A 27,130-nucleotide genomic window follows, 5' to 3' on the forward strand; every position below is an offset into this window, starting at 1 on the left:
CCCTGTCACTGCCACCACTCCTACACAACCTTGTATATCATGCTGCAGAGTTTTAGGAGTCATGTGCACAGACTGAACTGCAGCTACAATGCACTTACATAATGTCCATCCTGTGAAATGCACTATGTTTGTCCATCTCACAGAGAGACATTCACAGTAACTGGCATGTAGTTGCAACAATGATACACTGCAATAACTCTAGGTACAGGGCTGAAGTTAAGTGTAATGGTGCCCTAGGCAGTGCCTACTGTTTCACCACACATACCTAGACACGCATCCTGTAGATCCCATCTCTGTTCCCCCTATCTAGGGCTCCTCACAACATGCACGTTACTCTTTTCTTTCTTTTCTTACATTTTGCCTTACTCTTCAGCTTTTTCAAGAAGCCATGATTTTCTGTATGCTCTGAAGTGCATTTTAAAGTTTTTTTTATCTTTTTACACTGCTTTTTCATTCAATGATGGCCTGAGCAGAAATTATGACTAGGAAAGAAATTCACTGTTGCTGTTCAACTTTAGTTTTCCTTGCATCCTTTCAACATACCTTTCCTGACTAAGACAGCACAGTAAAAATAATTTAGGAAATAACTCAATTAAGCCAGGTTCCTTGGAAGCCATAGGGTTACAGATGCTCTACGATACATTTTAGAGCATTTTCCAACCTTTTAATCCACTGGTGTCCTGAACAAAAATAATGACTAGGAAAGAATTTCAGTCTTTATTTTTTTTTCTTTCAATGAAGATATAAGTTGTGCTCAAGGATTAATGTTCAAAGCTTACAATATAGTAACTTACAATAAACAATAAACTAACAAGACAATTATGTGTGGATACACAACACAAATCGTATCTGGGAATACTGCCTGTCTCCCTACTCACCCCCCCCCCCAAATAAAAGAGACGGTCACTGCCTGTGCATTCCTCTGGTGTTAGATTGGGATGAAAGCAGAGGTTCAAATGGCCACAGTCATGTATTTCAAGTATCTGCTGTCATGCAAATAAATAGCATTACTCCTTAATCCTTATCCCAAGCCCCCAAAGGTAGTCACCTGTATACATGAATGATGTGTGATTGTGAGGAAAGTGGAAAAAATATTACAGTAGCCTATTCCACTTTGTTGCTTTTAGACAGTACATTGACCCTACACTAGCTATAGTAACCTTCTCTGTACAACTCTGTGGTCTGTGAGAAAAGAAAAAGTAAAAATAAGCACAATATCCCCAGCCCAAACACAAGCTATAATGACCTTCTGTGCCTTCTCTAAGGATTGGTTGTGATGAAAATTAAAGAAGTAATGATCACCTAATCCCCTGCTTCCCACACAACCTACAGCAATCTTTTGTACACATATCTGAGCAGGGCTAGTGTTAAAATGGGTGGGTCCAAGAACAGAGGCCACCACTAAGTCCATGTCAAAATCAATTTACACGGTTTGGGGTGTGGTGGCCACCAGACTCCTAGAAGGCCTAAGTGTCTGAATGTCCTGTGATGTATTTTATGCCTTACCTTTGAATATAATTACTTATTAACTGCATTTTTTACTACTACTCAAAAGAGTTCTGCATGAGCCTGGCATTACTGCATGTGCGCACAAATAAAAATCAGTGATGTTTTTTACAGAGAGACAGATACACACACACACACACACACACACACACACACACACACACACACACACACACGCACACACACACGCACACACACATGCACACACACATGCACACACACATGCACACACACAAGCACACATGCTCAAGTGTAATAGCAATAATGATGATGTTTGTGCTAGAAAGTAAACGATTATAGCCAGCTTTTTACCCTTACATTGCAACACACACACACACACACACACACACACACACACACACACACACACACACACACACACACACACACACACACATGCAATTATGCTTATTTCAGCAAATATCAATATATTGTGCAACACTGGTACAGCCAAACCAGATCAGTGAGTGTTGCTTAACAGCTGTCAAACAGCAGCAGGGGTAAGTCTCTTTTATTTTCTCATTGAGGAGTAATGTACACCTGTCACTGTCTCTGACTTCACAGAATGTCCCTGATTTTTCCTCATCATTTTGCTCTGTCCTTGTAAAAAAGTTTGATTTGCTGGTAAATCATTCAAGATTATAGTCAATAAATTCAGACATCAGGGTTTCGTACTTATTGCCCAAAAATACACATCGATGCAAAATGTGTTATTCTATTTGCTTTTTAAGTGAATTTGAGTAATATTTAGACATTGTCCCTGATTTTGAGCCTTTATTCTGCAATTATTTTTGGCTTTACTTAGAATTCATGAGTAAAGAAGTTGAGAGTTATACTATTGGGTGTTTTACCAGTATTTATAAACTCCAAGAAAATGAAAACCAACTCCAATGATTGGAAGCATCAGCTTGTCTTAAAATTCAAGGTACGAAATGAAATCGGTCACTCTTGGCTGCTGAGCTCTAATACTTACCCTGCTTATATTCAATCACTGATCATCAGCTTTATCCTAACGGGGTTATATCACGACCCTGTTTCAGATAAAGATCATAATCACAAAATGAATAATTTTTTCCTCCTCATTTTTCCCAGCCAGCAGCAGCTTTTGTGGGGCCCCCACACAGTCAAGGATGATTAAGGGGTGTCCTCTGTACCAGTGGGCATTCCAGGTGCCTAAAGCTAGCTATTATGTTAGTTTCAGTGTAGAAAATTTTCGCCAACAAGATTTAATTATGTCAAGGCCACTATGTCATTGGTAAAACATTTAATGAAATTGTGAAGCCTGTTACTTGAAAACACTGTTACTATAACTAGAGATACCTTAGAATTTTAAAAGAGATTTAAATAAGAGTTATTACTTCCCATCTGGTTTATAAAGTGCCCAGGAGTGCAGTACTGGCTTTTACTGTTTTTTTACAAACATGTAGCAAAATATCACAATAAGATAACATGCAGGTTCGCTGGTGCCTAAAGCTGACTATGACAGCCCATCAGCATGTCAGCAGAAGACCTGGCTGAGCCCTCCACTGATGGTATCAATGGTACAAGCATAATATATATAAGACACACTGATGTCTATTTAAAACTGCATTAAACACCCATCACCACAACCACTGACCTGGTAGAGTGACATAAGTTGGACCAGAGACCAATACCTTTCTGCATATACTGAAAGCTGACATCTAAGGCACTGGTGCAAGTGTCACTTGTGCTGGTGGAAAAGTTAGCTGATTTGTCACCGATGCTGGCAGTGACCAATGGAATAATTTTATGGGAGCAGGAGAGTGAGTAAGCAAAATACTTTATTCTCTAGTCTCTTGTTAAGAGGCACTACAGATTGTGGGTGAAGGGTTGTTTCTACAGTGATACTGTGGATGCTGTGATGGCTCTTATTTAAAGACTTAGGCCACAGAACAGGGAGACACTGAAGCACTATTTTCAAAGTGTAATGAGGTATGGCTGAAAGATTGCAATCAGACCTCTTCTCTGTAACTTTTCTATCTGACTAGTTTATGGATTTCTAAATTATTGTCTGCTGCCACTGACCTCAGGCTCTTCCACTGTCATTTCCTTCATATACATGCCCTTATCAACTCCTCACATATGATAGTCCACCAGATGTTTCTCATCCCAAGATTTTATTACTAGTTGGAAAAGCACTCTATATAGGGGTCCCTATTCCTGTGTGTAGGTTTTAAGGGAAGTGAGATACATTCAATGGGTGTGGGACAAGACCACGTGAAGAACCACTATACTGTGGCTCACATGCATTTTAAGTCTTATCTCCCACTGATGTTTTGGGTGACACCATGCAGCGGTCGTGCAGTTGCTACTAGGGAAATGTCCCTACCCTATTTGATAATGTATCCTCCTTTGGCCACCCACCTACCAAAGCACAGGTTTTCTTATCATTACTCCAGTTTTGCCATCAGAGCTCATGAAACATTCATGCCCCCAACATGTCATCACAACCGACAGAAGAGGTGAGCTTGTAATTCTTCTTCCTTCCATGCAGATCCAAAAGGTGTCTGTGATGCTAAATGAAGTTAAGTTTCCTGTATCATAGCCAGGGTTGTATCTTTTTACGCCAGTGGAAGTGATTTCTTTCTAGGATTTAAATAAAAAAACATTTTCTTTAACATCATATATAGACTCTACAGTCATTGTGCTATTTGGATTTGATTTTTTCTTTCTTCATGAGCCCAAGAAGAGAAAGAAACAAAGGAAGCTGGAGGCAGACCAGAAGTAGCAACATCAGATTCGGTTGTTGAAATCATCTTAGGCATCAAGTGGGTCTATAATATCTTTTATAATATCATCAAACCAAACACAAACTGAATACTTAAAGACATTGACCAAGATATTAAAGGCACTTGGCCTGCCTGTTGGCAGGCTAAATCTGCCTGCCCTAGGTTTGCTTAATCTCACTTGATGATCGATGTCATAATGAAAGTTTCCTATCAAGACTTATGACCTAAGAATATAGAGGGGGGAGGAGATGATCAAAGTGAATAAAATACAGAAGTGGTGTAGCGGTAATCATTGTCACCTCACAGCAAGAAGTTTTCCAGTTTGATTCTTGGCTGGGTTGCCTTCTGTGCGGACTCTGCATGTACTCCCCGCATTCGTGTGGGTTTCCTCTGGGTACTCCAGTTTCCTCTCACATTCCAGAGACATACATCTGGAGCGTTTCTCCCCAGACCTTCACTGAAAATGAGCTCTGTCCAAGTTGGACTTTCCCAGTAAACAAATGTTAAATAAATATAAATAAATAACTTGCAAAAGTAAGTGACAATATACAACAAAGATATAACTCACAGTTTTATGGATTTGAACCAAAGAACCTGACATCTTACTGAAAAAATAAAACAGCCTGGGATCATTTCTCTGTTGCTTGATGATTTTTTTGTATTAGGAAGTAGCTGAAGAAAAGCAGAAGAAAGTAGTACATTGTAGAATATGGACAAAAAGCTGGCAGCTTAGACAAAATGTACATGGTGGGCAGACTCAGCATTTGGGAACATCATTTTCTTGCTGCAGATGGTCCTCTTATGCACCACATCAACAGTTTCAGGCAATTATTTGTTTTTGATGCCTTCTATTTCTCAGTTTTCTTTTAAAGTTTGTGACTTTACTTTATCATTACAGGAAAATGAATTTTATCACAATCAGAACTACTGTCTGACCCTAAGAATTTAACACAGGTTTGTTGGACCCTGCTTCTTTTTAATTAAACCAGTAATATAAAAAGGGGTAGCGTTGTCACCTCACAGTTAGACGTTGCCCATTCGATTCTCAGTTAGAGCGTCTTCTGTGTGGCGACATGCGTGAATGGGCGTTCCTTCGTTGAAGGTTGTGCATTAGGCCCGGCAAGCCAGTACGTAAAAATCTACTGCCAATCATTTAGCGGACCGGAGTCCCACTGTGGCGACCCCTAACCGGGAAAAGCCAAAAGAAAGAAAGAAACAAACAAACAAATGTAAAAAGGTGCTGGAGAAATCTTCACTTGAATAAATGATTTCACTTATACTGTTAACACTGCATATACAAACTGTCAAGTACTGCAACTTGGTAAGTAAAGTAATGCTGTTACTCATGTACTTGTAGAAACCTTAGGACAGCATGGACAAGTATGAGTTGCTCAATGAAACTGAAAGAGCTTAAAATCTCTAGATATTCTAAAGCAGTAAGCAATTTTTATAGTTAAAAGTGGGGATATTTCCTTGAGGTAAAAGAAATCTAAAATTCTCAGAAAATAATAAAACATTCTTAAATTCAGTTAATAAAATGACAGATGTATTTTGTAAATCTTAAAAATTAACAGGATGTGGCAGACACAGAATGATAAACATCTGCTGAAACAGAACATTTCCATTTCGCACAATGCATCCTTTTAAACCTTTTAAACAAGTCAATTAAATTTACTAAGCGGAGATAAAAACACCAAATACATGGTTTCTCCTTCAGAAAATTCTAAGACTACTAGTTTTACTTATGGTTTTAGTATTTTAAATAACTAAACCCAAGCACTTACATAAAAGTTTGTTTTAAACTATTTAAATAAAATAGAACAAGTTCAGGTCAAATTAAATAGATATTTGGTATAGAACATATATGCTCAGTAATGTATTTATATGATTATATCAAACACCAAACATTTTGAATGCCAACCATCAAAAGATCTAAAATTTTAGATCAACAAACATTAAACATATCTTTTTTCAGGAAGCAAGTCCCCATGTAACCCTTCACCACCTGCTAACTATATACATACCAAATCTAAGATCGTAACCCAGTGGGGTAAGGGAAAATTCCCTTACCCGCTGCACCACACTCCCATACAAAATGCTGGTGGCAGCAACTTCTTTGAAAACAATGTTCGCTGATATGAGTATCTGCTGTACTTTACAGCCTGAAAAAAAAACATTTGCTCATATGAGAGTTTGATGTTTTAGACTGTAATCATATAAACATGTCGGTATAACTAGAAAAAATAGGCTGATATTTTCAGAGACACTTGTTGTGAAGTGCAGAATTCTTCAGTTCACATGGCAAGGTGAGCTGAGAAATTGGTAGGGACTGTGCTTTTTTAACTATTAGAAAATTGCTTTCAACCAAAAGTCTAAAAGTCACTCCACTTGCTGCATTTAACAACAGCTTTGGAATAGTGACTAGTAAATTAGCCTTGCAGATTTGTATCACTCATACATCGTTTACATCTGCAACAATGGCCAAAATGTTGTACATCTGATAGTTTGAATTGTTCAACAGAATTCAGTTTCTGTCTGCTCTGAAATTATAAGAAGGAATCATGAAAACTGTATACTTCTCACTTACTGATAATGCATATTTATTGATAATGCATGTGGCAGGGAATGCTAGGAAAATATGCATTACTGCAGCTCATTCATGAGCTGTCTCAGGGAGCAAGCTTTACGCTGCTAAACAATCACATCTCTCCCACATCAAACATCACTTTTGATATTAAATACACACATATAAATGTATATATATATATATATATATATATATATATATATATACATATATATATATATATATATATATATATACATATAGTAATAGGTGACTCTATAGTCAGACACACTGATGTCCCACTTACCAGGCTGAACAAAGAGAGGGTAACGGCGAGCTGCCTGTTGGGTGCTAGGATCCGCCACATAACACAAGCACTCAGGTCACTCCAAAGCAAGTACAAATATGACTCCGTCATTGTCCATGCCGGTGTGAATGACCTGAGATGTACCTCCTTGGACTACATGAAAAGAGACATAGAGGAGCTCTCTGATTATGTAGCCCAGGCTGGTATGACCCTGACCCTGAGCAGCATCTTGCCCTCACCAAGAATGATGCCACAATACAAAGACAAGATTATCAGCTTTAATTATTGGCTCAATTACTGGTGTCATTCTAGGGGGATCCAATGTCTGTCTGCTTGGGATGACATGCTGGACAAGCTACGCTGCTTAGAAGGGCGGCTTGCACCTGTCACCACTGGGCTTCCGGATATTGGCTAAGGCTCTTGCCACCCCCATAGTGCCTTTTTTAGGCAAGGCTCAAAAGACAAACCCACCACCTTAGAAAACAAAAAAGGAAAAAAACTAAGGATAATGCTGCTCAACGCCAGAAGTCTAAATCTCAAGATGCAGGCTCTCGAAGCACTCCTCAGTATGGAAAGCATCGATGTCTGTGCAGTAACTGAAACCGGGTTCAAGGCTCCTGAGAGCACCCCAGCCCTACCAGGTTATACCTCGTATCATGCATTTCGGCCCCAAAACCGGGCCGAGCCACAAAAGGAGGGGGAGTGTCCATATTCATTAAAGACACCCACACCTCCAGGTTATTGGCAACGCACAAAGCATCGGAGACCATCCATGTGCAGCTAACCGTAGGAAAAACTGCTATACAACTTGTAGCATGCTACAGACCACCATCTCAATCTCAGGAACTCCATTCAGCCTTCCTGAAGACACTGGAGGATATGAATGTCTCACCAAATACCATCATATTGGGAGACTTCAACTACCCAAACATAGACTGGGAGCATTATTCAAGCCCCAACACCCTAGCCCAAAGGTTCCTGGAATTCATCAACTCAAATGCGATGCAACAACTAGTCACCTCCCCCACAAGGGGAAATAATATACTTGACCTGATCATCACAAACATGGGGACAAAATGCTCAATACCGGAAGTATACCCCTCACTAGTGAGATCAGACCACAAACTAATAACCCTAGATATTCATATCCCACCTCCACCCCCAGCACAAAAGACCACAGTGAGAAACTTCTCAAAAGCCGACTTTACACTCCTTAAGGCCGAAATGGTATCCTTCAAACCCCCTGGGCCAGTGGAAACCACATCCCACACTGCTGAATCCTTCACAAATGCTTTCTACGGACATCTCCAAGAATGTATGGATCATGCAATCCCAAATAAAACCAAGACCCTTTCCACCAAAGGCAGGTGTCCTATCTGGTGGACCCCAGCCATAAACAAACTTTATAACAAGAGAAGGAAGCTACTGTAAGACAGAGCAAAATCCCATAAAGGGAAGGCATCTCTGATCAGCACTAGCAAAAAACTACGTTCGCTCATAAAATCATCAAAGGCCAACTTTGAGAGAAAAATCGCTAAGGACACTAAAGATAACCACAAGGCCTTCTTCAGTTATGTTAGAAACCTGGGCGGAAACCCTCAGGTATGCTCAGAGTTAGTTCATAACGGCAAAAAATACACTGAACCCACAGATATTGCCAACATACTGGCAGACAGGTTCAGTGCAAATTTCTCCCCTCCCTCTCCCCCAAAAGATGAAATAATTATCTCAGCTGAATGCAACCTCCCTGACATCTCAGATGTCCAGGTGAGAGCTGCTCTCAGCAAAGCTAAAAATACAGCATCCATGGGACCAGACGGTGCCCCGGGTTGCATGCTACGTGAACTCCTAGAGGAGCTTAACCCACACATAAGAATGCTGTTTAATCTTAGCCTTGCTACAGTATATGTCCCTGAACACTGGCATACAGCAACAGTGGTCCCACTCCACAAAGGTGGCACCTCTACGGACCCTGGAAACTAGTGCCCCATAAGCTTGACCAGCCTAGTCTGCAAAGCTATGGAAAGGATCATTATGGAACTCATAAACAAAGACATCGGGGACCTACAGACAATTGACCCTACCCAGTTCGGCTTTGTAAAAGGCAGATCCTGCCTTCTAAACCTGGTGGACTTTTTTGAAACAGTCACTAGAGCCATCGATGAAGGCAAAGCAGTTCATACAGCCTACCTGGATCTGGCAAAAGCCTTCGACACAATACCCCATTCAGGCATCATAGACAAGCTCAACAGCTTAAATGTAAACCCGTTTGTCACAAGATGGGTTGCAAACTGGCTAAAGGACAGAACCCACAAAGTCAGAATAGCTGGAGCTATGTCAGACTCTAAGCCAGTCAAAAGTGGAGTCCCACAGGGCTCTGTCTTGGGACCCCTCTTGTTCAGCATTTATTTCTCAGACATGCAGGTAAACATAGGGGGGTTGTGGCTGACAAAGTTCGCAGATGACTGCAAACTAGGCGCCATAGTCAATACACCACCTGACACATGCATCCTTCAGAAGGGCCTCACAGAAACAGATGACTGGTGCCAGAGTCATGGCCTTAAACTAAATGCCAAAAAATATATAGTCATCCCCTTTGGAAAAAACAAAGTACCCACAAATTACCACACAGGTGGTAATCCATTAAGTATGGAAAAAGTAATCAGAGACCTGGGGACCCAAGTTGACAGTGACCTCTCATTTGACACCCACGTTGCCAAAGTAGTTAGAAAGACCTTCTACCTTGCCCACCTGATCATGAAGGAATTCACATCCAGATGAAAGGATGTCATTGTACCCTTATATTCCTCCCTTATCAGGCCTATGATTGAGTACAATGCCCCATTTGGTATGTACCTCACCTGGCACCTGCAGCAGCTGGAGAGACCCCAAAAGTACCTTACCAAGAGGATCAAGGGTCTCCAACATATGTCATATGCTGCCAGACTAAAAAAGCTCCAGCTCTACTCAGTAGCATACTGCCTGCTCAGAGGTGATCTGTGCCTGACGTACAAGGCCATGTCCAATTCGGAATTAATGGACATGCTCCACCTCAAAAAATCCAAATCCATCAGAGCCACGAGAGCTAAAGATCTAAACCTCAGCACAAATATGAATAGGACATGCTGGAGGGACAGATTCATAACCCAGAGGCTTCCCGCTCTCTGGAACAGGATCCCAGTCCATGTTAGGCAGAACCCCTCACTGACTCTCTTCAAGAGAAATCTTGACGAATGGATGGGTGATCGTAGGTTTACCCCGGGGGTCATCTCTGTGTCATTACTAGACAGAGGCACAGTAAAATAAATTTAATTTGTACACTTTTGTATCATTACATGGGGTGGCGAAAGCCACATACACTTTGACTAGGCTTATAAATGCCCTAGGGCAGATAGCCTAGTACTATACTATGAAACTATGAAACTATATATATATATATATATATATATATATATATATATATATAAATCTCTTGATTTTATCAACTGGACATATTTTAATGTTCTACTAAAATTGAATTTTCCTTTATAATTTATTGATATTTTATAATTCTAAAATATATATTAAAATTGGATCTTTGCTTAGTAGCAATTATTAAAGGGGCTGAATGAGGATGCTCTTTATGTCAATTCCTTTTTGCTTTGCCAATCAAATAAATGGCAGATCATACAAGACAACGTACATACATACATAAGGGGGTCTTGAGATTAAGACAGAACTTAAATATTAGATACAGTTATAACAAAATGTTAAATAATCAAAAATGTAACACCTGAAATAGTAAGCATAATTATAATTTGGACTGCAAGAACTTAAATTAATTTGTAGTACATTAAAACAATTGTGATACTACTACTACTACTAATAAGACATAACATTTAAGTTTAGGACAAGTTATTATATGTTGCACATGTCATTGCATTATCTCCTATTAAAAGTTATAAGCACAACCTCTTCTTAAAAGTAATATTACTCAAACTAATAAATTATTGATCTATTTTTTTAAGCAGGAACCAATAAATGTATTTATTTACTTATACTTTGTTAACCAGTTTGGTCCCACTAGGCTAATAACTTATTTTTAGGGGACATACATAGTGATATTTATATTACCAGAGCAAATTTGGCCAGGGCAGTGGGAAATGTCTAGGTGCCATAGGATCTTTTACATCCACCTGTGCAACCATCAACCCAGACAGACTAGGCCTCAGATTTAATGTTTCATTTGAAGAATGGCACACTCAGAAGTGCAGCACCTTCATTATGTTGCACTGCAATGTCAGCAAACTTTCTACTTGGGGTGGGCATAGAACCCACTAACTTTGTACCAAAAATGAGTTTGCTATCTGTTGTGCCACTGACATTACATTGTTTTTAAGTATTTTTATGGGCTCTGAAGTATCACTTCTTTGAGATATAACTCATAATAAAATGATCCCATTCTTATCTAAGTTTCTACAATACTGTCTTTACTTTCCAAGTGTCTGTAAATATGAACACTGTTTTTAAATCATTTAAAAATTTTATTTTTAGACACACTTTTATGAAGCATTAGCTATTTTATGTTTCTTAGTGAGTAATACATGAGGATTTATTCTTATTATTAATAAAACTGAAAGGGAAATTTGTAAGCAAAAATGGAATTATATTTCAGCTTAACTGTCTAAAAATTCTGATATAATTGATTTGGATGACATTATTTCAAAATTTAAATTAACAATGGAGATTAGTTGGACATTTAGCAAGTTATAAACGTACTAAATAAAAAAGCGACATTCCAATCTCAGAAAAAGAAACACATCCTGAGTTGTTATACTATGATAACCCCTTAACAGCATAAATTCATCAAAAGCTCACCTATCCAAATTATACAGAATTATTGAATTATCTTTCACTCAAAACTTTAATTCCAACATCCTTTTGAGATTTTTATGTTAAATTATTTTCTAAGTTAACAAAAGCACAAAATAATATTACACTCTAATAATGGAAATGTATTTTGCTGAAGTTCTAATAAAGTCTTGAATGTGGAATGGCACCACATCTGTTTTACTTGTAAAGCAATTAAATATTTTGGCAAGATTTTAAATGTTTCACTTAAGCATTATTGTCAAATAAATTTCAGCTAAGTAAATATTTGGTTCATGACCCAGTACCAAACTGCTTAAATGCAATGCAACATTCTTCCTAGTAGTGCATATTGGCTGTCATTAAGAAAATAATTATAAAGCAAAGGTAAATTACACGGACCTCTTTGTTTAGTTTCAGAACCTCTTTCATATGTTAATGGCTGGGAGATAAATGCCACTATAATGATATCTGAGCCACTATAATGAGATCCATGGTAAAAGAATTAACTATAAATTTTTTTATAAATTAGGTCAGTGTTTAAATAATTATGAGGATAGCACTTTATTAGTTTATATTAAAGAACAGATTCTGATTTGTTTGAGCTACTGTTATTTTATTAGATAATACACTGATATATATATATATATATATATATGTATACACACACATATATATATATATATATATATATACACACACACACACACACACACACACATATATATATATATATATATATATATATATATACATACACACACACATATATATATACATACATACACACACACATATATATATATATATATATATATATATATATATATATATATATATGTGATATTTCACTAATTATAGGTCTTATTAGGAGATGTTAATTGATTTTGTAGCTTTTTTGTATACTTGTCACAACCATTGAATAAAATATTAATCTGCAGGGTATGCCAATTACAGCAAAGTACAAACTCATTGACTGTTAATTAGAAACAAAGCTTTCTACAATATGTCTACCACAGTTCATAATGAAGGTAGTATATAGTTTTGGAAGATCAAAAACTGATACCTCAGAAGATAATTTTAAAAGTTGCTTACCGTGAGTTTGGGGAATGTTTTCTTCAACATTCACAACAGATATACTGCGGTCATGAGATGGATTGTTTCTTGGGACTGGAAAACTTTTAGGTATTAAAACATCACCCTCAGGATAGGTAGAACCAAAGTTGGACTGTACACCCTCATTGTCTAAATGTTGTAACTGAACTCCATTTGATGGGTTTCTGTGAGTATTAGAATCTGTTACAGGACCAGACTGTACATCTCCCCCTTCATGTGATGGAATCCGAGGGTGTGGTTCATTTTCACTTGACTCTGGATGAGGTAGAACTGGTCCAATTGCTCCATAGTGTGTATGAATTTCAGGCTCAGGATACGATTCACCCTCCAGCTCAGGATATGGTGGGTTTGCACTTGGAAACACATCTGGAAATACATCAGTTTCAAGGATGTCTAGATTTGGTGAGAAATCATGATCCTCATGATCTGGGATTAAAATGTCTGGATTAGGTTTGGGATACACTTGTTCAAGTGTAGGGGGTGTGACTTCATCTTCATCATAATATGATTCAGTAAAAACATCAGCTTCATTATACACGTCATGACCAGTGATCCTGCCTTGATTATTGAGGGTACTGTCTATGACAGGCGGCTCTTCTGCAGAATTCACGCCAACCTCTGCTGGTTCTATGTTACTAAGACCAGAGGCATTACCAATGTGAAACAGCCACACTCCAGAAATGCCAACATTGCCAGACCTAAAACGGTGAGAAAATATAAAAAAAAGGTTTCACAGGTTATGCACACTCAGTTGTCATAATAGAACAGAGGTTTAATGTATTGTTTAAAACTTCTGAGAAACATATCAAAACATAATGAGCTTATCATTTAGGCCATGTCTTCATTATTATACACATACACAGCTATAAGTAATTCAAGAAATGAGCTAAAAGAAACCCGTTTAAGAAATGCAAGATGTTCTATTATGATTGTTACTATTATTATTATTAATTAATAGGATCTGGAGGTTTCACTTATTTAACCTGTGCAATATGCTTATTATGATATAAAAAGTTCTTTGCTGTACAAGTGCCAAAGAAATCTGGAACCAATAGTCGAGGCAATCAAGAAATAGCGTACCACACTTTATTCAACGCTTTCATCAAAGAGACTTCATCAGAATACAAAATCATTTACTGATAACAGTGCTTAAATAACCACATCAATCAAATAATTAATTAATTGACAATAATCACATAATTAAAACTTTCTTTTGAATATATAAAATCTAAACATAAAAACAGTTTGTTAAAAACTTAGCATAATTAAACCTGAACAAAATAAGAAATAAAGTCATGGGTGGAAGAGGAATGAAAAGGTGCCTGCCTTCCTGGAGGAGGGACTTGCAGGGGGCATAGCTGGTTTGTGAGCCCTAGTAGTGATACTGAGACTAAATATAAGTCATTGCTGCAGAGTTCTGGTTGGAACAGAGAGACACATGAGATAGGTGAGAATTTTAATTTTGTGATGCCATTGCATCCTGTCCAAGAATGTCATTCCTGCATATTAGTGAGAGGTAAGGATCTGCAGTGTCATTAAGATGACTCTTTGCCTGGCTCACTCCTTCTCTTGAAGCACCTGTTAGAACTTGCGCATGTGGTAAATGTGATCCTCTGTGTTTACAGTAGTCTCAGATTGGAGATCCTTCTAGAATGGGTAACATCAGGGGACCACCATGATTCGGTGAAGTGAGGTGATGAGACTATGAGATCTGGCAGTACAAAAGACCAATATCAGCAGTGCAGAGAGCAAAAAAATGGATTTTACAGTCCATAAAGATAGTAAATATTTCAAAAAAGGGTCAGATGGATAACAAATTGCAGCACGTGGTTTTTCATTAACTCTTTCACTATTACTAAGTAAAATTAAGATGTCTTCGAAAAGAGATGTAGTTGTGTTAGACATGAGAAATGCCCGAAATGTTAACATCCAGTCAGATTTGAATAAACAACTTCCAAACACTGCTGCATTATAATCCATTATAAAGAAAATCAAAACAGTCCATTTGAAAGTGAGATACTGATTATCACAAGAAAAACAATACAAAGTAGAGAAGCAGCAGGTAGTCCTAATGCTTAAGCCTCAATTTTGGACAAGCGTCTGCTGACAAATTTCAAAAGCCTCTGGTTAACTTAAGAAATGTTGACCCTAGATACATTTCTATGTTACAGAAGTGTATTCCTTGTGAAATATATGTAGGCTATAGCAAGACTAATCCTAAGACAGGTGTGATATTACCACTGGCTACAGGACAAAACTACCCCTCAGTGTAGAAAGCATTGTCACCACAAAAAAAAATGTAAGTGTTCATGTGTTGACTGCGACAGATGCTGTACAGTGACAATGGGAGGACTGAACAATCTTCTTTTTCTTTCGGCTGTTCAGAATTATGAGATGAAATATGGCTGAGAATTTTAGCACTGAAATTAAGACAGCTACCACCCATAGCCTGGAGTAATGGACACTTAGATATATATATAGCCACATACACTGACTGACATTTTGTTAACAAAACACATCATAAATGAAGAAGAAATTGCCTTAGACTTGACTCTTGTGTTCTTGCAGTGAAAGCCAAATATAATATACATGGTTGGAGTCCAACTTACAGCTGGTGTATAGACAGACTCTAGATCCTATATCAGTGCCATCTAATGAACCTAATTTACTTTAGGATAATAAGATGAGTGCTTGTGGAGGGAAGCAGTATAACTGTATTACATACTGTACACACAGCACTTATGTGCAGGCAGGGCTGCTGATGAGGAAGCAGATGTCAGTAGCCCTCTATACCGAATCATTATCTGAAGCCAGAGTTGTCAGATACACGGGTATAGAAAGGTATCTCCTACCATGCAGAAATCCTTAAGACATGCAGGAAAGTAGAAAAGGTAAATATCAAAACTGGTACATTAAGTTTCAGAGCACTGCTGCAGTCCAAATGGAACAGAACCAGATCAGGAATCACTGTCCTAAGGTCTGAAGTTGGAATTTAGTGCCTTATTTAGGCTACATTCTTTAAGTGAAGCTAAGATGCCTCGATGACAGCTGACATCTGGTCCTTCAGTGCCAATCTATCATCAAGAACAATGAACAGATTTCTAATGCAAAAACATATTTTTGCTTGATTCCAATCTAATTAATGGGTAGAGCACAGAAGGATGAGACAGCTGGACAGTGACATTAACTGGCATTGGTCTTAGCCAAATTCAGCTTTAAATGATTATGGGACAGTCAAACAGGGATCAAATGCAAGCAGTCCTCTAATGCTAAAAACTCCAGTACTGTCTCAGAAGCAAAGGAGGAGTAACTGTCATTTGTGTTAGATTTCTAGCAATTACCTCTCTCCACAATATCCTTCCTATGTAGCAATGCATAAATGCACTGAATAGCTGAAAAGCCTAGATCAGACCTTGGGTTACACTGCTGTCCAGTAAGTAGGAGCCAGATAAATTCAGGCTGGGCAGCAGGTAGGTCCCAAGAGGTAAGAGGCAAACCAGTCAGGGAGCATACCCGATAAACCATACTGCACCCTCAGACCATCAATGCGGATTCCATGATCCACAATGTCAGAAGGGGTTCAGCGATCAAGTAAAACCAAGACAGAATATTTACACTGTATCAGAAGATCATTAACTATTCTAAAAGTGGTTGTACCATACTGTACTTTGATGTAAAGCTAGACAGACAGTGGTTCAACAAGTCACGTGATGTCAGATATGAACAAAGCTGTACGTAGGTCACCTTCTCAATAACCTTTACAATAAATGGAAGGTTAGAGACAGCAAGACAATTTATCAAAAAGGTTCACATCCAATGACAACTTCTTAAAGATCAGGGCGATTAAAGACTACTTTAATACAGATGGAAAGACCCCAAATATTACTGAGCTGTGAATAAACAGGACAATAAATAGACCTATCAACATAAAGCTTATCAACCACAAAGGGCCAGGATCCAATGCGCAACTGGTTGAATGCATAGCTGACCCTTGAAAATATAGATATCTGTATAACTACTAAAACATGCCTTCAGTTTAGCAATACGACTCCCACCCCTTCAGTGCTGGATTTCAGTGCTTACCACTCTTTCAGACTCAACACTGAAAATTAAGGTTTTGTTTGAGGGTGTGTCAGTATTCCTAAGAAGCCAAAAAACCTCTAGACTCTTAAGGTAGGACAATGACCTTGAACTTGTCCATATCCTTCTTATGGTCAATAAAATTCCATACTGTATTACAGTCTTCTATTGTGCCCCCCCCCCCCCCAAGTCCAGGAGTAAACCCCACTGGTGGAACCATAGTATAAACAAATTATACAACAAGGGAAGTATCTTACTGTCTCAAAAAACAAATGTAATACCCAAGCCTCTATAGGTGAACTCAAAAAGATGAACAAAGAACTCAGAAGCAACATCAAAACATCCATAAGCAGTATGAACTGAGAACTGCAACCTGTACTAAGAAGAACAAAGCCTTCTTCAGCTTTATATAAAATCTTAGAAGCAATGTCCAGCAATCCACTGAGCAAATACATTACAATAACAATATCACATACTGATTCCCTGAGGACAACCAACATATTAGAAGACAAATTCAGCTCAAACTTTACTCCCCTATCAATGTATTAGCATGCCCACAACCCAACCCCATTACTTTAAGACAAGTTCTGAAGGCTCTCTGAAAAGCCATAAACACTATCTCCATAGGTCCTGTTAGTGTGCCAAAATGCTTTCTTCTCAACACAAAACACTGTGTTGTGGACTAGTTACTAAACAGTTTTGATCTCAGGTTCTCTAATGGATTCAAACTGGAGATGTGGAGATCTGCTGTAGTCATCTCACTCCATATGTGGAGCTCACTACTGACCCTGGAAGCTATAGACCTATAAGTTTCAACAGCCTTATCTAGGAAACAATAGAGCACATTATTATGGAGCCTATTAACAAGGATATTAACAATTTAAAACCCTTGACCCAAGCCAGTTTGGGTTTGATAAAGGCAGATCCTTCTTCATGAACTGGGTGGACTTCTTTCAGGGAGATAATTGATGCATTAGACACAGACAAATTGGTTCATACTTCCTACCTGGACCTAGCTAAGGTGTTTGATGTCATTACACATTTTAGAACTATCTGCAAGCTATTAATTGTAAATGTAACCCCCTGCATTATACATTGGATAGAAATAGCTTACTGATAGAAACCATTTCATTAGTGTCGGAGGTATACTGTCATCAAAAAGTGGTATTACCAGTGGTGTCCCCCAGGGATCGGTTCTACAGCCATTTTTCTTCTGTGTTTACTTCTCCAATGTCAAGACCTGTGGCTGACCAAGTTTTCAGATGACTGCAAACTCAGAAATGCAGTTTGGCCCAAACAAAGTTGTCCTGGACCCATGAGTAAAGTGTAGGGGGAGAGGGGTGGGGAAGAGCTAGGCTAGGGATTAAGGGATCGGCTAATCACTAGAGTCATGGCGATGCAGGTATTGAAGGGGGATTGGAGTAGCTAAGGAAGTGAGGTAAGGAAGGGTAGGACTCAGGATGGGTTCAAGTGTAGGGAGCTAAAGGAAGTAGTTACATTTGGCGTGAGTTGGTGCAGTAACAGCTAGCTTACATCCAGACGACCTGTAGGTATTGTGGATGCAGGTAGGCCTTGGATGGTTTGGAGAGAAGGGATTAGTTTAATTGAGTTAGTTCCCTCCTCTCCCTTTGGTGTTTCTCTGTTAGTCATTAATTAAGGTGGGGATGGAGTTTGGGAATATAGGTTGGGTTTGCTGGCATGGAAGGTTACTGAGAGGGGAGTGTGTGTGGGTGAATGGTTGGTGGGTAATGTCTGTATGAATGTGGTGCTTGTCTTACATGGGTATTGGTGTGATTCTCTGGGGGGTCCGGTAGGCATGGTGTTGTGGTAGGTGCTTCCTGATGTCCTGTGGAGTCTCCTGTTGTTTCGCGGTTGTTAAGGTGCTTGCTGGTGGTCTGGTGGTGGCTCCGGTTGGGTGGTAGGGACGGTCACGGTGGGTGAGGTCTTTGTGGTTGTCTGGTGTCATCGGGGTTGCTCCTGGTCATCCTGGGGTCTTCGGGGGATTCGTTATAGCCATGTGGGTAGGCCGGGCTTGTCGTTGCCTCCTTCCCGGTTAGGCCATGCGGTCAAGTAGTAGCATGTGAGTTGGCCGGGTAAGCCAAAAAAAAAAAAAAGTGTTCCCTGGTGGTCGTGGTAGGCTATGGGGGTCCAGCCCTGTAATCCAGTTTAGGTACGTCGAGTTCGGTGTCCGGTAGATCTTCTAGTGCTCCCGGGTGAGTTTCTGGGTTTCTGTGGCCTTTCTCTGGTCCCCAGTGTGTTCCCTGGTGGTTGTGGAAGGCTGTGGGGGTCCAGCGCTGTAATCCAGCCTAGGTGCATCATGTTCGGTGTCCGGTGGATCCTCTAGTGCTCCCTGGTGGGTTCGTAGGCTTCTATCACCTTTCTTCAGTCTCCTGTGTGTTCCCTGCGGTCGTGGTAGGCTGTGGGGGTCTGGCAATGTACTCCGGTCTAGGTTCATCGAGTCAGCGTCCAGTGGATTCTCTAGTGCTCCCTGGTGGGTTCGTGGGCTTCTGTGGTCTTTCTCTGGTCTCCAGTGGCATTTGTTCTGTTTCCGTGCATGCGCTCAGTTGCTTTCATCCGTTCCTTTCATGTGGTCATCCCCTGGCTTCCCTCAGCATTGGTAGTAGTGGGGATTCCTTTTTGCTCTCCCTGGTGGTTTCGCAGGCAGCTCCTGCTGTTTTCTTGGTTGTTCGGTCCGGGCGCCAGTTCTCACATGCGCACTCTGGATATTGGCCGTTACCTCTCATGGGGATAAGGAGTTGCAGGCCAGAAGAAAGAGGTAAGGGTTATAGGCTTCTTGGGGGTTGAATGGTGCTGGTATCTGTGTGGCTTGAATGTAGGTGGGTAGAGGATAGGATTATACATATATATATATATATTTTTATATATGTATATACATACACACCTAGTGGTGATAGGGCAGGGGATTGTAGCTGTAGAGAAGTGTGTGGCTGAATGGGTGTGCAGCAGAAGGGTGAAGAGTGTGCTAGGCAGGGGTATATTTTATTTATGGAGGAAGTATAAGGGCATTAGCTACTGATTAGAGTATATGCTTAGCAGGTAAGCTATGCAAGGGGTGGTTCTAGGCTGCAGAATATAGGTAAGTAGGGGAGATGGTAGAGAGCGTGGGGCATAGGGCAAGGCAACATTATAGGGGTTGGGGGGGAATAGGGTAGTCGGGCTTGTGGAACAGCGTTAACATTGTGTTCCTTTTTTACAGATGTCTAAGTTAGCAGAGTTGCGACAACAATGGCAGGCTATCGTAGCCCAAGCAGAAGAATTATTCCAGGACATGACGAGGTTCGAGGTGGAGCCAGAGAAAGCTTCAGGCAGGAAGAGAAGGTGCCCTGTGATGAAGACTTCAAACAGGGGGAAAAGGCAGCAGGCGGAGAAACAGACGGTTACAGTGGAGGCTCCTGTTCCCAGTACGTCGCAAGGAAAAGGTGCAGGTAATGATATTAATTTAACAATGGTTGGGGAACTAGGTGGTGAGGATGGTGAGGTGCAGGTGGTTGATGAGGTCTTGTTGGATGGGGATATGGAAAGGGGAGAAACAGTGTCAGAGTGCAAAGGGGGTTGGTAACGGCAGCCAGATGTGCGGGCAGACAGATGGCTGGGGTGGACCTGGGCTCTAAGGACAGCTTGACTGGCTCGGAGGTAGGATCAGATTTTGGGCTGCAGCCAGGGGACTGCCTAGCTACTCAGGTGCTGGGACAGGGCAATAGAGGGGTTATTTTAACTCTGCACATTTCGGGGATGGTGAAAGAAAAAATCTGGAAAGGTGAGTATGTGGATGTGTTTGAGCTGCTAGATGCAGAAGGGTTCCAGAGGTTAGTGGAAGCAGAGTCAGACACTAACAAGGACATTTTGGTGGTGTTAGCAGTGCTGGGTAGGAAAAGGACAGATAAACTTAGACCCAGGACTTGAGACAACTGGATGGTTGGCTTTATTTATTACATGGCAGCAGAGCTGGAGAAGGATGGAGCATTGGCTTTGCCCCTTTTGGAGTATTTTCCCACCATTTGCAAAGCACAACATTTGAGGCCAGGGAATGCATGGTTGTGGTATGATGAGCGGTTCTGTAAACGGAAAGCAATTGACCAGTCTCTGCAGTGGGAGGTGCGTCATCCTGATATATGGCTGGCTACGATGATGGACAGCTTTGGTGGGTTTAATAGGAAGATGAGTGTGGGTGAGGCAGGTGGGGTGTGTTGCTCATTTAACAATGGTACTTGTTCATGGGTTGGGTGCAAATTTGCACACACTTGCTTAAGATGTGGAGGAAATCATTCCATGGCTTACTGTGGACAGCAGGGTTTTGGTTCATGGAACAACACTGGTATGGGCCGAGAGGGAGATTTTCTTTCCTCTCCAGGATTACAGACAGCTCGAGGTAGGGGAAATTTTTGTGGACCCAGGGGACTGGGATCATTTAGAGGCAATAGGGGGGAGGGGTGCCTTTCCCCATTAAGGTGGAGGTATTGGAGGATATGCTTTGCCAGTGTCCTGATTTCGTTCTTAAGACTGAGGTAATTCAAGGGTTTCAATGGGGATTTCCTATTAAGTCCACAGTGGGATTGGGGGGGAGTTGTAAGAACATCCATTCAGTGCAAGGGAAAGAGGACATTTTGGAAGAGTTGGTAGGTAAGGAGTGTAAGGCAGGGCGTTTGTGGGGTCCATTTGATATGCCAACTTTTGTTAACTACAAGGTATCGCCATTGGGGTTAGTGCTGAAGAAATGGCCTGGGGAGTTTAGATTGATTCATCATCTTTCATTTCCAGAAGGGAGGTCAGTGAATGATTTTATTAGGGATGAAGAAGTTAGGGTGCATTACGCCTCTTTGGATGATGCAGTGCAGGTGATCAGGGAATTTCGGGAGCTGTGGTTGGTTAATGTTGACATTAAATCGGCTTTCCATTTGTTGCCCATTAGGAGGGAGGATTGAACATTGTTGGGGATGAAGGTAGGCAGTAAGTACTATTTTGACACTGCTATGCCGATGGGTTGTTCTGTGGCATGTGCGACATTTGCAAAATTTAGTACCCTTTTACATTGGATTTGGAATCAGAGAGTGGGAATGCAGAAGGCGGTGCATTACTTGGATGATTTCTTGTTAGTTGGGGAAGGGAGGGTGGGGGCTCAACAGGGGTTGCAGGAATTTACCAGTATGTGTGAGGAACTGGGTGTACCTTTGTCACAGCACAAGATGAAAGGTCCAGCAAGAGCACTGGAGTTCCTGGGGTTAATGGTAGATGTGGAACAGGGATTGTTTTGTCTCCCCCAGGATAAGATAGAGAGGCTGCGGCCAGCTATACTGGGGGGGGGGGGGGGCGGGTGTTGGACAAGAATAAGATTCGCGTTGGTTCAGTCATGGAACTGTTGGGTCTTCTGAACTTTGCCTGTTGAGTGGTACATCCAAGTCGGATATTTTGCAGGGTGTTAGCTTATATGCTAAAAGGGGGTAAGAGCAAATATAATTGGGTTAGGGTGACCAGGCTAGTGCGGGAGGATTTGAAGTTGTGGAATGGTTTTGTGCAACAATTTAATGGGATTTCCTTTTGGCAATCGGATTGGGTGGGTCAGGAAGAACTTCAGTTGTTTACGGATGCAGTGGGTGGTATCAGCATGGGAGCTTACTTTTGGGGAAGATGGTTTGCAGCACAATGGCCTCCAGATTGGAATGAGGAATGGAGGCGTGATGTCGCTTTTTTAGAACTGATGCTGATATGGGCAGCTTCGGTGGTGTGGAAGGAGCAGTTGAGGAACAAGCGGGTAGTTTTTCATTCGGATAATACGGCTGTGGTGAAGGTGTTACAAAATAAGAGAGCTAGGGCAGAACTGCTGTTGAGGATATTGCAGAAATTGGTATTGTAGAGCCTGTTAATAAATTTTTCTTTTACAGCGGTACATGTGCCTGGTGTTAAGAATGATATTGCTGATAGTCTGTCCCGCTTTCAGTTTTGCAGGTTTTGAGGGTTGGCACCGGGGGTGGTTGAGGTGCCAGAAACACTGCCGGAGGAGGTGTGGAATCTTGGGAAAGGATAGTCAGGTATCTGGTGCAGAATTCCTGGGCTTCTTCTATGAAGAAGGCATATGGTAGGGCTCTTTTTTATTTTAATCAATTTGTTTTGCAATTGCCGGATGAGGAAAGGGTATGGTCAGAGCAATTATTGTTAAGATATGTGGCTAGTGCTTGGGAGAAAGGTAAGGCTTTGCAGACAGTTAAAGTGGATCTGGCAGCTATTAGCAATTTTGCTAAGTTGGGGAGGGGGGTTTGCAAGATTTTAAGAAGTCCTGGACATTAGGACATATGTTGAGAGGGTGGGGGAGGTGGAGCATAGGGATACACAGTTGCCAATTAAAAGGGGAATATTGAAGATTTTGTTACAGGGTTTAGGATTATTACATGTTGGGTTGCTGGATTATTTTATGTGGGGCACTCTATGCACGTGGTTATATTTTGTCACTTTCAGGGTATTGGAATTGTTAGGTTCCTTATGTTGGAAGGATGTTATTGTGACTGAGAGGGAGGTCAACATCGTAATACAGAAAAGCAAGACGGATCAGTTGGGTAGGGGATGTACGGTGGTGCTCAAAGTGGACAGGAACCTTCACCTTTGCCCAGTTACTTGGATTACAGAATTTAGGAGTAGGAGGTTGGGGTGTTCAGAGAGGTTGGTGTTTTGTTCAAAGGATGGCAGGGTAGTTTCCAGTAGTAGGTTTATTACTTTAATTAGGAAGATTTTGGGTTGCATGGGATTTCTGGCTGAGAAGTTTGTAGCTCATCCTTTTAGAATTGGGAGGACTTCAGATTTGGCTAGACAGGGTAGTTCAACTGAAGTTATTACAAGGGCAGGCAGGTGGTCCTCAAATGCCTTTTTATCTTATATTAGATAGTAGTGTTTGTGATTATTAACAATTTGTCTTTTTCTTTTAGGGAAGCGTATACTCATTTTGGGCCATTCGTATATCCACTGGGCTGAGAAGCGTGCTTTAATCAGGGAGGATGGAAGTAATTTGGGTTTATCTTATTTAGGATGCTCTGTGTTTTGGCATGGGGTTAGGGGTATGCATTGGGATAGGTTGATATTTGAATTTCAGAAGGCTAAATCGCGGATAGGGTGTCCTGATATAATAATAATTCATTTGGGAGGTAATGACTTGGGTATTTTGGCTAAGAAGTGTTTAGCGGAGATTATTTTGCAGGATTTGTGGAGATTACAAGTTAGGTACCCCAGTATGCAAATTGTGTGGTCGGAGTTGATTCCTTGATTGTGTTGGAGGGAGGCATGCAGTTATAAAGCAATTGAAAAGGCCAGGAGGTTTGTTAACCATACATTGGAGAGGCAGCTAAAAAAATCAGGGATACATATCATTCAACATGGGGACTTTGGGCAAGGAGAGGTAGGTTGGTATCATATGGATGGAATTCATCTGAATTAAATTGGTTTGGATTTGTTTAATTTGCATCTCAAGCTGTTTCTACAAGAGATGCTGCAGGTTAGGGTATAGGAGGGGGAGCAACATGGGATCAGGCTGGTGGTGGAGAAGATGGGACAGGATTGTCCTCTTCTGTTCTCACTCTAAGGATGTGGTTTGATTTGGCCAATGGTTTTGTGTAGTAGAAGGTGAGCAGGTACGCTGCCTATTATTTGTGGGGGGGGGGGTGAGCAGGTACGCTGCCCTGGTGGAGGAAGTTTCGGGGTGAGCAGGTACGCTGCCCTGAGGTGTAATCGAGCAGGATGAGTTGTTACGCTGCTCTGAGGATTGTTGTGGCTGAAGGCAATTGATGTTGTTTATATGTTTGAAGTTCATGCTATGATAATATATAATAAAGGTCGTCAAATGGCTTTGTGTCTTTAGAGTGGTATGTTCAAAGGGGGGCTGGGACAACTTCCCTTAACTTGCCATCTGACTTCCAGATTCTTCAGAAATGCCTAGCACATATAAACAAGTGGTACCTGGACCACGGCCTTAAACTAAATGTCAAGAAGTGTAGTATTGTGTCTTTTGGCAAAAATGGGCACCCATGCACCTGCCATATAGGTGACACCATTTTTGAATACTGACACAGGTATTAAGGACCTGGGCACTTTTTCTTTTGATCACCATTTATCCACTGTCAATAAGAAATCTTTTTATCTAGCCATACTGATCACCGGGGTATATTTACTGGGTCTAAGGAAGTTGTCATCCTTATCAACTCTTCCCTCATCAGACCGACAATAAAGGATAATGCTCCTTTCAGTATGCACCTGTTTAAACATATGGCTCAACTCAAAAGAGTGCAATATTTCATCACTAAGATGATCAAGGGCATGTCTTCCCTGGGTTACGAAGACAAGCTTAGAGCACACTCTTTCTCTTCTGTTTCCTACAGACTGTTATGTATGTCCTCGTCATGTATGTCACTGAAAACTGTTTATTTTTGGATGCTATAAAGTCTATAAACTTACAGATATGCAGCATAAAATAGCTAATCCAGTTTCAGAAGATGTATCACATCCTGTAGTTTTCAGTGAAGAATCAGTTAACGGATTGCTTAAGCAAGAAAGGGGTGTATCATCCTGCTGCAGAAACTATAACTAGAAAAAATGGTATTTAGATTAAAAAAAATCAGATTTTTTGAACAAATGTAGATTGGGAAAATGTCACTTTTACACAATTTTGAGATGTTATTTTCAACTTTTTATTTTTTGTGTACCTAGCCCTTTAGTCTCTTCTCTCCCTCTTGTGTTCTCCTTCTCAAAGTTAATGATTTTTGAGGAATGTGAGGGGTAGAAAATGAGGGAGAGGGGCAGAGAATGTTTTTGCTGGAGAATTCAAAATGTCACTGCTCATATCCCTCAAGGACAAGTTACTGGGCCTCTTCTTTTCAGTTTACTCAGTAATGACATACCTAGTGACTGCATTTTTAACACAAATCTCTGTGCTGATTACCCAGTAGTATACAAACCTGCAGCCTCATGTAGAATTACCCTAAATCACCTCCAACCAGGTTTATGTAATCTTGCCATTTAGTTCATGCTAAGCAGTTACAGTTGTTTGTTTCTTAATCTAAATAAAAAAAACAGTTATAAAAACCCCTTAGCTTTACTCATTTTCAACAGCTATGTTAAAAATATTGCAAATACCTTGACCTCACTCGACCCCATTCACTGACCACGTCTGTTAAACAAAAAAGCATAAAATATAAGATCAGCAAACCCCTATATGGACGACACAAAATCTCCTGTTTTCTGACACCAACAGAGTGTCAATCATTAGTGAATGTATTCTACAGCCAGAACAAGAACATGACCTTCACTACCTATGCATCACAGAAAATCTAATCTAAAAATCATCTTCAGCAAAAAGTGTTGTTTCAGCCTTCTGTCACCCATACAGGAGCACTCATACATAAAACTCTGAATAAAACAATTGCTGCTGTCTTTTTGTCTAAGCTATCTGTGAAATGCATTCCCTATCAAGTCTGTTTTCCAGGCAGATAATTCAACCATCCTTCAAAGAGAAAAACAATAACAATAGCTGACCACATGTTCTCAGTCCTAGGCCCTAAACCCAGAGATTTACTGTCTAATGTAAAAACTACGACCTGCCCAAAAATTCAGATTAAAATTACTAACCCACGTTACAGAAAGAGCAACCTATACCTGCTTTACAAGCACTATTCTCACTTGACACACTATCCTGCCACATAAGCTACCTCTCTGTTCAAACTCATGAACATTAAGTTTAGAGTGATGAAAAAGTACAGTTGTGTAAGTTGAACTTACCATAACAGTAGATGCTCAAATGATCACTGCTGTGGTAGCCTTAGCTATATGGGTTATATCTTGCCAAGGATATAACAACCGCCTAGCTTCCAAAGCTTCAGGGCAGCTTCCATGCATCAAAACTGTCAAGCAACTTGAACTGAGCTGACTAAAGATAAGTTTAAGTGCAAAACCCTTCAAAGG

The 27,130-nt window shown here is 40.4% G+C and overlaps 1 protein-coding gene across 1 annotated transcript in view; it reads right to left on the bottom strand.

Moving 5' to 3' along the window:
* Nucleotides 1–27,130, bottom strand: part of NID2 (nidogen 2) — an 891,289-nt gene that overhangs the window by 727,549 nt on the left and 136,610 nt on the right. Inside the window, exon 4 of the mRNA XM_044074330.1 lies at nt 13,073–13,791. Within this exon, the coding sequence (XP_043930265.1) occupies nt 13,073–13,791 (719 nt within the window). The remainder of the gene's footprint in view (nt 1–13,072; nt 13,792–27,130) is intronic.

Source organism: Protopterus annectens, chromosome 6.part0 (assembly GCF_019279795.1).
Source record: "Protopterus annectens isolate FY-2018-M chromosome 6.part0, PAN1.0, whole genome shotgun sequence".
In the NCBI taxonomy this organism is placed as follows: domain Eukaryota; kingdom Metazoa; phylum Chordata; order Ceratodontiformes; family Protopteridae; genus Protopterus; species Protopterus annectens.